We start from the raw sequence: 18,884 nt of genomic DNA, 5'->3' as shown, positions 1-18,884 counted from the left end.
GAAGTTGTCTTCCTTAAAATACATGCTCTATTCTCTACTTTCACCTCTAAGAAAAAGTTTTCCAAAAGTCCTGCATGAAGCATAACACTCCAGTGTAGACAATGAGTCTTTTCAGGAAAGTTAAATACTGCATTCCTGAATTATTCTCATGATGATGTATGTTTTCCTAAATTTATTATTTTATACCCTGACAAGGTTTCAATGCTCATGTAAAACCCCCCCAAAAAGCACTTACTGAAAGCAGTGTGGGTGAGTCCATAGGGCCCCCACCTGATGTTAGGGGTCATTATAATGTTGAAGGATAAGAAATTAAACCAAGATTCTATCCATCTTTAATGCTCATTAAAGATCCCACGGACCTTTCACAGGAATTGTGTAATATTTGAACTAAATTTTAACTTGGGAAACTGCATTCTGCCTGCAGTTTCAGTTGGCTATGGTATTCTGCACTTCCTATGATAAACATACAGGTGAAATTATTTTTTATGGTTTAACACTTGAGGTGGCAGCACTTCAGTAGGGGTGTGTTCAGAAGATTCTTGCTTCTCTGTGTTGCATTCTGGGATTATTTGTGATGAAAAGATATTTATTCAGATATACAGTAGGTGCAATCCATGATAAACTGTATAGTCCCTACTAGTCTAATGTACATTGTGAAAACTGAATACAAAGATTTGTTTCCAACCTGTTTATAGCATATCCCCCCTCAAAAAAAAGAGGCTTGTAAGAGACTTCACTTTTCTTTGGATCATTCAAAACACTCCTTGCCTACTGTTTAATGTATATGTCATGATATGAAAAATACAAGATAAGCACGGGTTATCATTTGTAATTTAGAACATATCCCCTTTGAAATTGAGTTTAATGTGTATATTTTTCAACATATAAAATATTAGTCACTTTAAATAATTAAAAATATAGCACGGCAGTTATAATAAGCATATTGTTTTACACAAAGGAATATCCCATTATACCTTATTTCTACACAGAAAAGCCAGAAGGGTGCACCACTGTTCTTGTTTACCACCACCTCCTCCAATAACGGGGGCTCTTTCATAACCAAGGACGTTAACAAATCTTGCAGCTTGCCTGGGTGTGTCCAGCAACCGGCCTGCTCGAAGTGGTCTGACATATGAACATACTGGACGGTTTATCCCATTTTCATCCTGAACATTAAAAAAATTGCCATGAATGGGGATTAATCAAAGTTCCATGTGAAAGCAAAATCCCATCAATCTTTTCTGGGCATGAACTGCTGCATAGCAAGATGAAACCTGTGTGTAGCTAACTCTGATCTTTAGCTTTAAAAGTAGAAGCCATTTAAAAAAAAATTGTTTCTCTGATTTGCTTCTGTTTTGTTTTTAATACCCTTTTAGAAGCAAACTAAAAAATATTAAAGGAAAATTTGAAATTAAGTTAATTTAGTGTTGGTTAAAAAGTGCCAGATTGACAACAGATAGTCCTTGAATCCACAGAACAGACACAACAAGGCAGTAGCAGTACTAGCTTCAACTTCATCCTCCCCTTCTAGGAATGAGAAGTCGCTCGGCCAATCTTTGACAGCTCTACTGAGATTGGTATTAATTTTATTTATAAAGTGCACCCACTTCAGAGTAACTCAGGGTGCCACATAGGCAACTGCAATAAAATTATAAAATCATTTCATTAAAACATCATATTATGTAAAATGCAAAGACAAAAATATTAAAACTAAAGAGATTAGTAGCATTAGTCAAAAGTTTCTGCATAAAAGCCAAGAAAGGTCCTGACAGTAAACATTCACCAGCTCATTTTAAAGACCTATTTAACATTGTCACAAGGCAGTAACCTAAAGGTTTATTGCCAAGCAGGGCTGGTTTTGAGCTACTGATATACTCTACATCCCACTTCCAATACCCTCCCACAATATTTCAAGGTAAAATATATTGTATAATCATTATTTTTATGCACATTGGGGTTATTTTAATTCATACAAAATCAAGTAGATGCTAATAATTCTTAGATCTTCCTCAATATCTCCAAGAAATCAGAATGAGAAGATTCTGAAAGATCTCCTATCAGGTTATGAGGAATGCTTGCAGCACCAGCTTCTTCATAATTTTAAGAAGTTTCAAGCAGTATAAAAGTTCACTTTTACCACTGCAAAATCACACAGTCAAGCAAAACTAGTAGTAAGTTATACAGGTCATGCTAATAAAACCTTTTAACATACATATTCTATATTATGTATGTACCACATAGATTACGGAAAGTGTATTCTAGGAATAGAAGTTTTTAGTTTCTTTTATTTAGGCTTGCAGCTTCAGGAGATAATGGACATCAAAAATATGAGATGTTTGTGTTCAGACTTTGGTCAGATGTAACTTTGGGGAGGGAAATCCATATTTGGGTGGCCAGAGAAATATTTTCTACTCATATTGGTTTAAGAGAAGTGGCAGCTGTTTGAAGCTCATCAGGATTCTGAAGGAGATGGAATAGTAAGCAGAGGGTGGGCAGTCATAACTCAGCCATAACTTCCATTTATATACTTGTGTTAAATATGTGGAGGTGGTAACCATGTGATAAATAAATTTACCATGCAACTTTGACTCTCTCTCTACTGGGATTTATTCTAACATTATTAAACTCTGAGCAGCTTCAATAAAACAGTCCCATGATAATATTCTTAAAAGTTGTTCTGTAATGTATCTGGCATATATAGAGTACATGATGTTTTAGTGTGGCATAAGAACTTGTTTGGAATGACCTGCATAAATCAATTTAGGTTTTGTCACTTGTAAGTATTGCAGAACTCTCAGAGTCATTAGGATGAAAGTTTATATCACATCGAAACGTATTCTGTACCTATAAATATATACTCTTATGCAAAACAGATTACTTATACCTGTAGTCTATACATACAATTAGGCGTAGAGCAGATATTTGAATCTTTTAGAAGAATTCACAAACCTGTGCAAAGATTTTTACCAGCCTTGTGTTGTGTGAAGGCCTTATCTGCAAGTATTCTCTCCACCACTGCTTAGCATACACGAGAAACAAACGCTCTTTTTCTGCTGTTTTCTGGCGTTCTAAGGCAAGCTACCGTAAAAATAAATTTATTTAACTTTAATATTCCTGATATACATTAATGCTATGAGAAAAAATTCTAAACTGTAAATGGTCACCACAGTAAGCAGTGGCAGCATCAATTCCTTCCATTCTTTAAAAAAAAAAAAAAAATGCAGCAGCTTAGTATTTAAAATAATAGTTATGCAAGTGCTGAAAGTAATCTTATTTAGGGTTTGAAATATTTCCTACCAAGTAATGAAAACTTAGTGTTATACTTCTTATTTGGATGCTAACACACCAAAGAGCTAGTAGATTTGTCATCAGCGTTGTGTGTCTTATTAATGAAAGTGGAGGACAACCTCTGTGTCTTCATGTTAATATTTACTGGTTTTCAACATGAGGGGAAAGGTAGTAAGAAGACAATCACATATGTCATGTATACAAGAAAAAGAAGTGTGCTGAAGCTACCTTATTTTTCTGCTTAAAGGTGATTAAAATTAGGTTTAAAGGATAAAACGTACATGGTGATGTAACTTGAAATAAAAAAAATCCATCACAATTTTAATTACTAAGGAGAACAGCTGCTTATAGGGAATTTTTAGATTAATATCATTGTTCAACATTAAGACAATTTAAAAATACAATGTCAGAGAAGAATACTTTGTATACTTCTAGCGAAAGACTCAAGGAGCTCAGTCTATTTAGTTTAACAAAAAGAAGGTTAAGGAGTGATTTGATTACAGTCTATATGTACCTACAGAGAGAACAAATATTAGATAATGGGCTCCTCAATTTAACAGAGGAAGACATAACCCAACTCAGTGGTTGGAAATGGAAGCTAAACAAATTCAGACTGGAAATAAGGGGTACATTTTTAACAGCAATGGTAATTAACTATTGCAACAGTTTGCCAAGGGTCATGGTGAATTCTCCATCACTGGAGATTTTTACATCAAGACTGGATGTTTTTCAAAAAGATATGCTCTAGGAATTCTTTTGGGGAAGCTCTCTAGCCACGGTTACACAGAAGTCAGATTACATGATAACAATGGTCCCTCCTGGCCTTGGAATCTATGCCCTGGTCTACAACGGGGGAGGAAATCAATCTAAGTTACGCAACTTCAGCTACGTGAATAACTTCACTTAAGTCGACGTACTTAGATCGACTTACTGTGGTGAGTCAACTGCTGCCGCTCCCCCATCCACTCTGCTTGTGCCTCTTGCGGCGCTGCAGTACAGGAGTCGACGGGAGAGGGATCGGGGGGGGCGGGAGGTCGATTTATCGCATTTAGATTAGATGCGATAAATCAATCCCCGCTGGATTGATCGCTGCCCGCCAATCCAGCAAGTAGTGTAGACATACCCTTAGTATCAACACGTCTGAAATTTGACAGCTGGGTGAATTTAAAAACAAAACAAAAACACTCTCCGTACAAATTATGAATTACTTACTTGAGTATTAACTATTTCCTGGGACAGTGTCTTATTTAGCTGTGGGTACATCTCAAGTTTGATATTTAGGACTCCAACAGAAACCTTTGATTCTGTACCTTTGAACCAAAATATTGCTTGATCAATTCACTGAGAATTTCAGAGGCATCTATGACATATAGATCAGTCAACCAAGAATGAACACAAAAAAGTTAATTAAAAAAAAAAATCTGTCCCTTTTAATTCTGAAAAGAAAGATGCAAGTTTTTCTTACGATCATATTAGATTGATCCTTAAATATTTGTGTGTGTACTTTATTATATGTATGACAGCAGCATCTTGAGGCTTCATTCAAGGATAAGGGACTCACTACATTATGTATTGTACAAAAAGATTTAACACCCACACACCCCCAAAAAAGAGAGAGTCATTGCCCCAGAGATCTCACAATTTAGGATTATGACCTGATGTTAACAGGTGTAAGAAACAAAACAAAAAGGTTTAGGAGGAGGATGAGGCAACAGTGAAATTAGCAACATAAGCAACAGTGTCAGCTAGCTATTTGTCTAGCTCAGGGGTTCTCAAACTGGGGGTCGTGACCCCTCGGGAGGTCACGAGGTTATTACATGGGGGTTGCAAACCTCACTTCACCTCCAGCATTTATAATAGTGTTAAATATAAAAAAAAAAAAAGTGGTTTTAATGGGGGGGTGGAGGGGAGTCGCTCTCAGAGGCTTGCTATGTGAAAGGGGTCATCAGTACAAACGTTTGAAAACCACTGGTCTAGCTACATCAAATGGCAGCATCTACAAAATACATCACGTGCCTCACAACACAGGTAAGACACAAGGGGAGTTTGAAGGAGGACAAGATAGTGTTTTTATGGATTTTAAATGCTTTAATTGAGTGAACAAGTAGAAAAATGACAGGAGTCTTTTCCATTAATAACTAAAAATTATTCAAATCCTTATTCTCAAATGTTTTTGTGTGTACTTTTCATACCCTCTTCTACCCAAGTCTGTGGCTTAGTGTTAAACTTCTTGAATAATTTTATTTTGTCAGTGAGCTATTTGGTTCTTTTTATTTAAATTTTAAAAAAATCCACAAAAACGTATTGAAGGTAATATAAAACAATGGTGTGGTCATAGGAGGGTTGTTTTTCCTTAAACAAGCTTCTTTCTCGGGGTTTTATTCCTTGTACATCAATACTGGACTAATCCATTTAAAAAAAGAGCAATTTTTTTTTAAATTAGCACTTATGTAATACCTAAAACGTACAAACAGTAATGATTTAATTCTCACAACAATATTCTAAAATACGTAGGCAAGTTGTTCCTGTTTTATAGATGTAACAACTGTGACAGAAAATACTCAAGTGACCTACCCAAGAGTACAAAGCGAATCTATTGCAGAGCTAGGACTGGAAGTCAAGATCTTCTTCCTCCTATCTTAAGTTCATGTGTGGTCCATTAAACTATAGTGCCTCAAGACTTAAAAGTTCCACCCCAATTTGGAAAAAAATCATGTATTAAAGCTACACTTAAAACTGTACTACTATCTTAGCAGCAACATGCTTTAGTCAATCACGGTAACCTGTAGAACTGAGAGCACAACACAGTGCTCTCTGTGGCTGGTTTTAAAACTGCTATTCAGAACTCTGAAAAGGTGAAGAATGTCAATTTCACACCAATGATGCTCTGGAGGGCTATGAGCAGAAGAGGCAGACAGGGAAATATTCACTCATAAAAAGGGAGTGAACACAGAGGTTGACAGGTGGAGTCCAGAAACTTCTTTCCTCCTAAACCTCTATCTACACCCCTTGCAACAGTCAAAAGAGCTGAGTACCAAAAACCTTTCACTCGTGCAGCAGCCGGGAAGCTCTAGAGCAGGTAAACAGAAAGAGCCTTGTCCCTTCCATTTGCTGTGGTAGTTGGAATTTCAGATTTGACATCGCTACTAGCTATAGGCTGACAAAATACGAAGCCCCTATCCAGGGTTCAAAGACAGCACCTTAGTAAAAATCCAACACCCTCCCCTTTCACAGTAAGTGGAAATGAGCTTCTCTGCAGGCTAACCCTAGAACTTCCTGGTGGTGGATCAGCCTCATCTTTTGGATCTGTCTGGCTAGGTAGTCTTGTCTGGTTATTTATTTAAGCTCTGCAGAATACAAACGGAGGGGAGGTCCCACCTCACAATTTCTCCAATCAAAGAAGTGAATTTGGAATATTATATTTTCTGTGTCAGATGACAGTAAAGAAGAATCTGATTACAGGTATCCCATGTAATTTATTAGGAGATATTATTCTATGTTAGTTAGCCAAATCATGACGAAACCATATTGTAAATACTGGTTTCAGCCACAAGCAATTTTTATACAATTTTTAGTTTGCCATTATAGCTGACGTGTTTAATCTTACCTACACCCAGAAGTTCTACAGCAACATTTGTTACTCTGTTCTCTGCACCAAGGACTGATCGCCATTCCAAGAAATAAGATGCCACTAATGTGGTCTCACCAAACGTGTCAGTTTTGATCAGAACCATATGCACTGGATCACATATTGATAACATAGTGGTTGCATCCACCATTTTACTTCCGTCACCTGCCATTATTAGACCAATACAAAACAAGCATATTACAGATACATTACTTCAATCACAACATTGTAATAGAAATTCTCCCCACTAAAACTGCTTTAAGAGAACACACAATTACAGCCTCTAAAACTTTTTTTTTTTTAAATTACTGCACAAGTTAAAAAGCAATCAGTTCTGGCCACTCATGTCCCACAATCTCAAAAGAAGATATAGGAGAAATAGAAGGGGTTCAGAAACAAATTATGACAGAGCCATGGAAAGACTTCCATATGAGGAAAGAGTGAAAATATTAGGGTTGTTTAGTTTACGAAGGTGACAAATGGAAGGGGTCAAGATGCACGTACAGAGAATAATGACTGTTAGAGAGAAAGTAAACTTGGGCACTCTTATTTGGCCTTTCTAATAATACAAGAACAATGAGACATTCAGTTAAATGAAAAAGGTAATAAATTTAAAACTGATAAAAGGAAGTCTTTGGGGGATTTTTTAAACTACAATGCATACTTAACCTGTAGAACTCATTGCCACAAGACATATTTGAGGAAAGCTCTTATTAAATACCTATCTTAAAAATGTTATTGAGAATATCCTCAATTACATTAGCTGGGATACTTTAAAAAATAAATAATATAACCCATCATGCTTCAGGGCACAAGCCAACTACTAACTGACAGCAGTTAGAAAGAAACTTCCCCTGTGGTCAGGTTATTCCATAATAATCTTGTATGGGCTTTCTAATACCTTCTTTTGAAGCATCTGGTAACAAGGTGAACCACTGATCTGATGTGGTACAACTCTTATGTTCCTATGTTTTCATTTATACCACTCTATGCATGAATGTGGACTCTTCATCTGCTGTTTTACTATCTGACTATTTTAACAAAAGAACTATACATTATTTTGATACATTATAAAATTAATGAGAGGGCCTTCTAATATTTTCAATAGGACAATGGAATAGGTCTAGTCTGAGTGGCTACAAAGCTTCTAGCCTTGAACTATGCAGTCAAGGTACAGCAATATTCCAGCATGACATACATCCTGTTTCATCTTGTTATTTCAATTAAAATATTTTGGAGGTTTACAACACGGTAATAATTTTGCCCATTAAACTCCTTTTTCAACATATTTTGACTGTTTTTCCTAAATTAACAGATTCTTTCTGTATCCCTTTAGGAAAGGAATTGGCATTACTGTACCAAAGCCTACAGCCAACAATAGATGTGGCAGTAGCCACCATCTGTATTGACAGGCTAATATTATTAATTTAGCCACCTCTAATGTGATCTAATCCATCTACATGTTTTAATTCTGATATGATAAATACTCAAAAATTATTGCAATGGTCACAAACAATCCTCACATTTCCAACTAAATCATGATTAGGTGAACGTAGTTTTGAAAAAATAAAGTATCAGAAATGAACACTGTCACTTGTATTTGCTATATTATTGATCAAAATAATATCAAATAATTTGAAACAACTCCATAAAGGTTAGCACAATACATGATATTATTTTCAGACTTACGGTGTTCCTTACCTAGGCTATCCTTGTGTACTTCAAGTAAAAAACCATCATGAAAATCTGGTTCACAGGCACATGGGACAGGTTTAGAGCGGAAACGTTGGTTTCGAAAGTGCAAACACAGAGTGAAGGTAGAACAAATTTGACCAGGTAAAGGTTCAGGTTCTTGCAGATGTTCCAGAAAAGCTTTTCCACCCAAAACCTGAAGGTAAAGATACCTCCGTGTTGGGTCAATGTTAGCTGCAAAGTGTAGCAATAAATGTGAAGAAACTGCCAACAGGTCTTAAGAAATGTTTTTAAAACATCAGTAAACTAATAAAAGAGATCACAAGATATACTTCCACAGGAAGTGTTTGAAAGAATGGATAAAACTGGTTCTTAAAATATTTAGCAAACATTTCAATTTATACTAAAATGTGTGATTTGTTGTTATTGTTGCTGCTACTGCTTACATGGCATGTCTTTCTTCTATTTACACTGTTTTATTTCCTTTTAATAAACAGGAAAACCTCTTGCTTTCTGTACCTAATGGTACTTATTTTAACTGAATTCCTAAAACACAAATCAAAAACTTCAAAAGTTCCAATAGTTAACTTTACATCTTGTAAGTAAAATCTCATATTTCTTATGGAACTATGATCCAGATATTAAATTAACAAAAACATACTTTTTTGCAGTACTGGAGGTTGTCTGTCAACAAAATGTGTAGAAGGTTTTGGAGTTGAAGTCATCTCTCTGTCATTCATATCCTAGAATTATAGTTAAAATACATTTTTAAAGAGTCAAGGAAGGAAATGCAGCAGAGTCCTGTGGCACCTTATAGACTAACAGACGTATTGGAGCACGAGCTTTCGTGGGTGAATACCCACTTCGTCGGATGCATAACGCTCTTGAAACCTGAGAATCCCTCACTCCCAACCCTACACTGCCTCAAACACCATCCTTCTCATGAGTGGCTAGGACCTTCCATCCGACTGGATAGTTTAATACTGTACACATAACTTCAACTGATTTTAAGAAACAATAGTGTCATTCAATGAGGTCAGAGTAAACGTTAAACTGATTTGCTAACAATCTGGTAGCAATTATTAAAGCTAATATAAGTAACATTTGAGTGCATTGAGCTTTCACTCTCTAGTGAAAGAATTTCCACAGTGCTAAGATGATGATATTTTCACTCTGATTCACATATTTTCTTTTTCAAAAGTTACTCACGGTTACAAATGTAAGTTCTTTCATAACATCATCAATGATTCCTCGTCGTCTTAGGGCTTTCATCAGATCTTCTGCGGATAACTGTTGATGCTCGGGTGCTAATTCTTCGCGTATAGTCTCAGCAAGTACTTCTCGGATTCTGCCATGGACATCCATCTAAACAGAACACTTTATTACTCCTGGGAAAATTCTGCGCTACTGCGCATGTGAACTGTGGTGCAAAAACAGCAGCAGCTCCCAGCTATGCGGAAACAGACAGTATAGGGTTGGGGGCGGGGCAGGGGTCAGACGGGCTCATAAGGGTTAGTGGGGGAGGATAGACTGGGGCAAGGGCTGAATGGGAGTGGAGCACAGGGACTCGGGGGGGCAGAGACACATGGGGATGGGGTACAGGAAGTCAGGGACAGAGGGTGACTGGGTGAGGGCACAGAGAAACATGGCGATGGTGGAGGGGGCGCAGAGCTACACAGGGACAGGGAAGTGGCTGGGTGGGGACACAGACACATGGGGATGGGGGGAGTGGGTACAGAGAGACACAGGGTGGCTGGGTAGGAGCACAGAGACATATGGAGATGAAAAAGGGGGTGCAAAGCTACAAAGGATACGGGAGTGGCTGGATGAGGGCACAGACACACACAGGGACAGGGGCAGATGTGCCTGACTGAATGGGAGAGGCTAGGGGTCATCTAGGGTCTGCATGGGGGAAGCTCCCCAAAAATCCCTCCCCACCTCCTCCCCCAAAAAACTGTTCCATACCTTTTCCCACGCATACCCAACAACCCTCCAAGTTCACACCCAGGCTCCTCCCCAGCAATTTACCTCCCTCTCCCTCAGCTCCTCCATTACCCTTGACTCTCCCAAGCCTTTGCATTTTTTCTGAGGCGTGCAGGAAATATAGTTTTGTATTTTAGTTTAAATGAATTATTACTCAGAGTTCTGTATTAATATGCCTAGTAAGGAATCTATTTGTCAAAAAACATTTCCTGAATCTTTTGTGTTTTCTGTACTGTTACAGACATACTTGCTGACAGGTATTTTGAAACAAATGACCAAAAATAATTGAAACTGGTGTGATTATATTGTAATATTTTGACAAATAAAATATGCAAAATTTTAAAATGTTGTGCACGACATTTTTAATTTTTTGGCACAGAATTCCACCAGGAGTAACTTTATATTACATCCTGTACAACAATCTACCCACTAAAACACTACTTTTTGATACTCCTATAATATTTAAATAAGCCATATCCCTCAATGAAAGTATAGTGCTCTTAGAACTATACGCTTCTCAACAGCATGGTAGTGGATTAAAATTAACAATCCTGCAAACACACAGCAGTCCGGATGAAACAGTAATACAGTACACAACGCATTTTCCATTTTGACTGTGGGGAGAATGGTCATCACCAGTTTCCAAAAATAGGAGAAATCCCAAAATACTTCCCTACATTACACTGGTAATTTTGAAGCTACCTTTAACCTTCACTTCCAAATTGTGTATATAATGATTTTCATTTGATGATAATTTGTCAGCAGTCATTAAAACCAATAAACAGTACATGAATGCACTGAGCTTCCTCTCTCTGTTGAAAGCATTTCTACATTCCCAAGAATAGTGGAGGATTTCAGCTAACTCCACACTGACTGGGTACATCACAGGACGAGATGCAGAAATACAATTTCTAGACACCATTAAGGACTGTTTCTTGGAGCAGCTAGTCTTGGAACCCACCAGGGGAGAGGCAATTCTTGATTTAGTCCTAGGCAAGGCCGTCCCTAGGAGGATGCGGGTCCCGGGACAAATCAGCCTCCCCACTAGTCTCCTCTCCTCGTCGGCCGCCCATCTGCCGCTTACCTCCTCACACACCCTGATGTCCTTCCCCCTGCAATCCCACCACTCGCCTCCCCGCCGTCAGTCCGACACACTCCCCGGTCCGCCCACCCCACCGCTCTCCTCCTCGCCGCCCCCGCTAGTCTCGTCGCCATCCGTCCAGCATGCCCCCCCATCTGCCGCTCTCCTCGCCGTACGCCTGCCTCCCCATTCACCTCCTCACCCCAATTATCTGCCTCATCTCCCCGCCTGCCTCCTCATCTAAATATCAGGACAAATGGTGTCCAAATCCTACATCGGTTGGGATGCAGGACAAAGGGCTAAATATCGGGACAGTCCCAATTTTATCAAAGCGTGGGACCCCCCAAGCTCAGGGCCCAGGGCAGTCGCCCCGATTTGCCCTACTCAAGGGACAGCTCTGGTCCTAGATGGATCATAGGATCTGGTCCAAGAGGTGAATAAAAGCTGAACCACTCAGTAATAGTGACTATAATGTAATTAAAAATTTAACATCCTGGTGGAGGGAGGGAAATCTGGAAGAAAACCACAAAAGTATAATTTAACTTCAAAAAGCGTAGCTAAAAAAAATTAGAAAGCTAGTTAAATGGAAATTGAAAGAAACAGTCACAAAAGTGAAATGCCTGCAAGCTGCATAGGAACAAATTAAAAACATCGTAACAGAAATTCAAACTAAATACATATTTAAAAAAAAAAAAAAAAAAAAACCAGAGAACCAAAAAAATGGCACCATGGCTAAACAGAGTAAGAGAGGCAGTTAGAGACAGAAAGGCACCCTTTAAACATTTGAAGTCAAATCCTACCAAGGAAAATAGAAAGGAGCATAAACCCTGGCAAGTCAACTGTAAAAAGTATAATTATACAGGCCAAAAAAGAAAAGCAACTGGCAAAAGACCCAAAAACTAAAGCAAAAATATTTAACGTACATCAGAAGCAGGAAGCCTGCCAATCAGTGAGGAAAATGCATGATCAAGGTGCTAAAGAGCAATCAAAGACGACAAGATCGTTGCAGAGAAGCTAAATGAATTATTTGCATCAGCCTTCACTGCAGAGAATGGTGAGGGAGATTCCCAGCCATTCTTTCTAGGTGACAAATCTGAACGACTATCCCAGAATGAGGTGTAAACAAAGATCGTTTTAGAACAAATTAATAAATTAATAGTAATAAGTCACCAGGATCACATGGTAGAGTTCTGAAGAAACTCAAATATGAAATTGCAGAACTACTAACTGTACTATGTAAAAATATTGTTTAAATCAGCCTCCGTACCAGGATAGCTAATGTAACAGATTTTTTAAAAATGGTCCAGAGATTATCCTGGCAATTACAGGCCAGTAAGCCTAACTGCAAGCAAACTTGTTGAAAAATACAGCAAAGAACAGAATTATCAGAGACAGGGATGAACACAGTATGTTGAGTACTCCTGGAGGAATTCTGCACCAAAATATTAAAAATTCTGCACACAACATTTTAAAATTCTAGCCATTTTATTTATCAAAATAATGCAATGTAATTATTCCAGTTTAATTTATTTCGGTAGTTTATTTAAACTACAATACAATGGATGCAGAATGGGAGTGGGGAGCATTGGAGGAAATCCCCAAACCCCTTTGTCGAATAGTAATGTAGCTAGGTTTGACCCTTTATTTCTAGTTATTGGTCAACAAATATAACCATATGCTCAATGTTACCTCACAGGCAACTGAAGAGCAAGTGAGGGCTGGGGAATCAAACTCACAACTTATATTGACCGCTGACCATTTCTAGAAAGGTAAGTACTGAACAGTTCATGGAGAACATTTTGATAGGAATTTTTTTCAGCCCAAAAATGTAGACCAGTTCTAATCACTAAAGCACCATAAGCATTTATAAGGCCATACTGTCCTTTACACCACTCTGGCAATATAAAGGAGCCTTAAAACTTTTACACCCCTGTTTTATACTCCTGGGGAAATTCACAAAAGACAATGTGAACAATTCACTAAGCAGGCAAGCTGCTACAATCTACTCTGCCCCACACCTACCTCCTCAGAAACACCCCAAACCCTTGCCTCTCTATGCCAAGCAATAGTGAGCAAGAAGGACAGAGTGTCTCTCTCCCTCTCACACGCATGATTGCCCAGCCCTCCCACACCCCATCCTAGTGGTGATTTAATATCTCTACCGCCTGCCTGAACCAACCTGCCTGCGCTGCTGGGGAGGGGCATATGACTGCTCTTGTGGGTTTCCCTTTGCTTCCCCATCAGAAGATTTTTTTCTGCAGAGAAGTAAAGAAATCTGCGGGGGACATGAATTCTGTGCATGCGCAGTGATGCAGAATTCCCCCAGAAGTAGTGGAGGAAGAGTCAACACAGCTTTTGTAAAGGGCAAACATGCCTCATCAATCTATTTGAATTTTCTAAGGGCGTCAACAAGCGTGCAGACAAGGGTGATCAGAATGCTACAATGTATTTGGACTTTCACAAAGCCTTTGACAAGGTTCCATACCTAAGGCTCATATGAATAAGTAAGCAGTCATGGGATAAGAGGAAAGTTCTCAAGGATCAGTAACTGGTTAAAATATAAGCAGCAAAGGGTAGGAACAAATGGTCAGTTTTTACAATGGAGACAGGTAAATAAAGGGGTCCCCCAAGGATCTGTACTGAGACCTGTGCTGTTGAACATATTCATAAGTGACCTAGAAAAGGGGATAAAAAGTGAGGTGGCAAAGTTTTCAGACAATATAAAATTACTCAAGATAGACAAGTCCAAAGCTGACTGAAAAGAGTTACAAGGGGATCTTACAAAACTGAGTGACTGGGCAAGAAAATGGAAGACGAAATTCAATGTTGATAAGTGCAAAGTAATCAACGTTGGAAAATATAATCCTAAATATACATAGAAAATGATGGGGTCTAAATTAGCTGTTATCACTCAAGAAAGAGATTGGCGTCATTGTGGATAGTTCTCTGCAAACATCTGCTCAGTGTGCAGCAGTAGTCAAAAAAGCTAATACAATATTAGGAACCATTAGGAAATGGAAAGATAAAAATACGGAAAATATCATAATTTCACTATATAAATCTATGGTACACCCACACCCTGGATACTGCATGCAGTTCTGTCTCTCCTATTTCAAAAAAGACATACTAAACTGGAAAAGTTACAGAGAAGGGCAACAAAAATTATTAAGGGTATGGAACAGCTTCTGTATGAGGAGAATTTAAAAAGACTGGGACTGTTCATATTAGAAAAGAAACGACTTAGAGGGGATATGATAGAGGTCTATAAAACCAGGAATGCTCTGGAGAGAGTGAATAGGGAAGTGTTATTTACCCCTTCACATAACACAGGAACTAGAAAGTTAGTGAAATTACTAGGCAGTACATTTAAACAAATGTAAGGAAGTACTTCTTCATACAACGCACAGTCAACCAGTGGAACTTGCTACCAGGGGATGCTGAAAGACAAAAGTATAACTGGGTTCAAAAAATAATTAGATAAGTTCATGGAGGATAGGTTCATCAATAGGGATTAGCCAAGATGGTCAGGGATGCAACCCCATGTTCTGGATCTCCCTAGAGTCTGATTGCCAGAAGCTGGGAATGGATCACTCAAAAATTGTCTATTCTGTTCATTCCCTCTGAAGCACCTGGTGTTGGCCACTGTCAGAAGATAGGGTACCGGGCTAGATGGACCACAGTTCTGACCTAGTATGGCCATATTAAACATTCTGAAGATAAAACGCTGATTCAAGTTTAATGACTCTCCTCTGTTCACCCTCTCCACCTTAAGTTAACATGCAGCTTCCTCTACATTTCTTTTAGATGACTGTTTCAAGACAGAAGTACTTCTTCTGGACAAAAGCAGTATCTTCAGACTCATCTCTATTCCCCACCTTGACTCAGGAATCAACTATACTAGTATAGTTAAAGCTTTATTACCCCCTAGTGTGGCAGCAGTTCTACCAGTAAAAAGATGCTCAATACTGTTATAGTTATTCCCATTCAGGTAAGGAAATAACTGTACTGGTTTAATACACCTTTACACTTGCATAACTGCATATACAATAAGGCCTTTACCAGTGTAAGTGTTTCAGTAAAAAAAACAAAACAAAAAAACAAACAAACCTCATTCCCTACCTAAAATAGCTATACTGGTAAAACTCAAGTGTAAACCAGGCCTCAACTATTTGGCTTCCCTGTCCATTATCTTGACAGCATTCCAGACCTTGAACTCTCCTCCTCCCAAATATCTACAAATCTGACCATTATGAAATCTTATCCATGCTTTTGTATCATTTTGTGTCTCAAACTCCAGAGTTCTGCCCACACATTGTGTGTAGTATACCCTCGTCCCTATGAGGACGGTCTTGTGTTCAAGGGACTAGGCAGGGATTCATGAGATCTGGGTTCTGTTGCTGGTTCCACCACAGACTTCTTGTGTGACCATATGGAAGTTACTTAATCTCTGTATATTAGTTCCTCAACTGTAAAGTTGGGATAAATATACTTTCCAATCTCTCAGGTACAGTGTAAGGCTAAATTAATTAGTGTAGGTGAGGTACTCTGATTCTCTGGTGCTAAGTATCAGAGAAATACCTATAAATAAGATTCACATAGATCTCATCTGTTCCAATTTTCTCCAATTTACCTCAAAGACCTTGTCTTTTCCTACTCCCAATCCCTTTCACTTATCTACCACTAGCCTCCTCTGTCCTGTTACACAATTTGGTAGCTGATGGTGCAAGAGTCTTCTCTTAAGGTCCTGCCTTTTGCAGAAACCTCCCTTTCTCTCTCCACCTTACCCACTCTGTCTCACGTCACATAACTGAAATCACAGCTTTTCTCTATGGCCTATGACCTTTCCAGCTCTCCCAAAGATTGAGAAGAGAGAAAAACAGACTAAAGGGTCTGAACTTGGTATTTTTTGTGATATATTTAAAAAAAAAAAAAAAAGACAGATGGAGCAAGCCCAGGAAAAGACTAATCAGAGCAGAGAGGAGAAGAGAAACAAGATGAAGGAATAATAAACAGATGTTGGAAGGGGGGCAATAATTAGGCAAGCAGATACTTACCCTAACAAAGCGGGAGTAAAAAGAAAAACCTCACTTTTAAAACAAACCCTGAGGCAAGAAACATATTGGGAGGCTGTTTATTTGAAATCACTCAGTAACCAGAGCCATTGCTTTTCTGACCAGGAGATCCCATAAGGAGGTTCAGTTGCCAATTTGATTACATTAATTGTGTTTATACATTACAGAGCAAATCGCACAAAGGCTGTCATCTGCTCCTCGGCACCTTCATCTTTTTCTGTCTTCTACACAGTAGATTAAGTGGACAAGGGTCTTTCCAACACTACGTCCAGGAAAGCAGCAGGAATGGACAAAATATATCCAGAATTCCTGAAAAAACTTGGTCTGAAGGTGGCTAGTAGTCTTCTTCAGCAACGTCCACTCTTCCGGTATAATATCAAAAGAGTGGAAAGGGGGCTAAGATCATAGTCATTCTGAAGCCCAGAAGAGAGGCCACTGACCATAAAAGCCAGCAGCCCTTAGCAGTTGCTATAAAATGTTGGAGCAGCTCCTACTTCAAAGGTTACAGCAGATACTGCAGCAACTGGTGCCTAAAGAGCAGGCCGGATTTAGAAATGGTCACAATTAGTGTGACCGGGTGCTGGTCTTAACAAACTACATAAAACCCAGCTATCAGCATTAATTAAAAGCAGCAGCATTCATTGATCTGTCTTCTGCATACGATACCGTATGGCACAAACATCTTCTGTTGAAGCTTTCTCATGCCAATCAAACCATCAAACTCATCACCAAGATGCTGAGTAACACAAGATTCACTGTACGTCTTGGTAAATCTGCCAGCAAATCACAGAGATCTGTGTACACTATTCAATTTCTACACCAGCGAGAATCTGGTCACATCATCCCATAAATTCAGCCATGCAAATAATATTGCCCTAGCAATACAAGCGTCTCTCTGAAGGCCATAGAAAAGGTGATGAACAATGACCTCCAGACAGTTGAGACTATTTCAAAACTTGGCAACTGAAACCCAATTCTCTGCCTTCCATGTGAACAAACATGCCAAAGTGCCACTGAAAGTAGACTTTTGTGGTCTGCCTCCACCACATGACTACAACCCAGGGTACCTTGGAGTTACCCTCAACTAGATGCTGAACTATTGCCAATACCTTGATAACACCAAAAAGAAGATAAAGACAAGGGCTAACATCATCCAAAAGCTCACTGGCACATCTTGGGGATGATATGCACACATGCTTCGAACATCAGTACAAGCTCTGGTCTTGGCAACAGCAGAGTATTGTGCGTCAGTTTGTATGCAAGAGCTTCCAAACCAATCTTGTTGACACTGAAATCAATGTCACACTCAGGATTGTTAGGAGTTCTCTCAAATCAATACCAACCAATACTAGGGGCTCTCCATTTTGGAAGGCATTGTGCCAGTCAACATCAGGTAAGATGCTGCTGTGGTCCAACAAGATCCTGGCTACTCTGGAACATCTCATACACCTAGACCTCAATTCACTCCCTCTTGCCCAACTCAAATCCAGGAAGCCTTTCCAGATCCACATGTCAAGAATACAGGCCAACGGAAAAGCTGCCAGCACTCACTGGCTCGAGTCATGAACTGCTTGCAATGTTCCAATCAAAGACCTGATTGAAGATACAATGAAAAAGTCCAGGCACTTTGTCTTCCCCTAGGCAGCGGGCAGCACTTAACCCCATTTGGGCAACGCACAGAAGGTGCAGATAACTCCTCCACAGAACCACCAAATTGCGGTTGTGGTGAGGTACAAACCACGGGACACACTGGCTCCCTTGGTGGTTGCAGGCTGGCTCGTGGGTGGGGGCACGTGCCTACCCCCAAACGGCATTAGAATGGCTGTACACACACTCTGAAGCTGGCAGTGGCACGAGCCCCCCCGTTCGCGCAGAGCAAAGCCCTGGCATCAGCTGACCCAGCTCGCGCGCTCCCAACGGCGGAGAGGGGGAGGCTATTCGCCGGTCTCCCCCCACCCCTCACCCTGGTCAGCTGCTGCCGGATGATCTGTTTCAGCTCCGAGACTTTCTCCGGGGGCAGCGCCATGGCGCGCCCCAAGCACAGCCCGGTACCCAGCCCCGACCCGTCCTCTGTCATGAACCCCCGCGCCGCTCCTCTCGCTGCCGCCTCTCGTCCAGCCCCGCCCACCACGCTCGGCGG

At 39.5% G+C, this 18,884-nt stretch overlaps 1 protein-coding gene across 5 annotated transcripts in view; it reads right to left on the bottom strand.

Moving 5' to 3' along the window:
- Positions 1 to 18,864, bottom strand: part of CEP76 (centrosomal protein 76) — a 37,258-nt gene extending 18,394 nt beyond the window's left edge. Inside the window, exons 1-8 of one of the 5 annotated variants that reach the window (XM_039525130.1) lie at positions 18,708 to 18,864; positions 9,818 to 9,973; positions 9,270 to 9,351; positions 8,618 to 8,842; positions 6,896 to 7,081; positions 4,501 to 4,598; positions 2,950 to 3,078; positions 975 to 1,166 (exon numbers count right to left, since the gene is read on the bottom strand). In XM_039525130.1, the coding sequence (XP_039381064.1) occupies positions 975 to 1,166; positions 2,950 to 3,078; positions 4,501 to 4,598; positions 6,896 to 7,081; positions 8,618 to 8,842; positions 9,270 to 9,351; positions 9,818 to 9,973; positions 18,708 to 18,821 (1,182 nt within the window). In that variant the 5' untranslated portion in view covers positions 18,822 to 18,864. Of the gene's footprint in view, positions 1 to 974; positions 1,167 to 2,949; positions 3,079 to 4,500; positions 4,599 to 6,895; positions 7,082 to 8,617; positions 8,843 to 9,269; positions 9,352 to 9,817; positions 9,974 to 16,726; positions 17,106 to 18,295; positions 18,481 to 18,642; positions 18,666 to 18,707 lie in introns of those variants that run through there. The other 4 variants (XM_039525132.1, XM_039525131.1, XM_039525133.1 and 1 more) reach the window with 4 other exon arrangements.
- Between the last annotated feature and the right edge of the window lie 20 nt (positions 18,865 to 18,884).

Source organism: Mauremys reevesii, linkage group 2, assembly GCF_016161935.1.
Source record: "Mauremys reevesii isolate NIE-2019 linkage group 2, ASM1616193v1, whole genome shotgun sequence".
In the NCBI taxonomy this organism is placed as follows: Eukaryota; Metazoa; Chordata; order Testudines; family Geoemydidae; genus Mauremys; species Mauremys reevesii.
The sequence above is the reverse complement of the archived record's forward strand: the minus strand, read 5'-3'. Positions and strand labels throughout refer to the sequence as shown.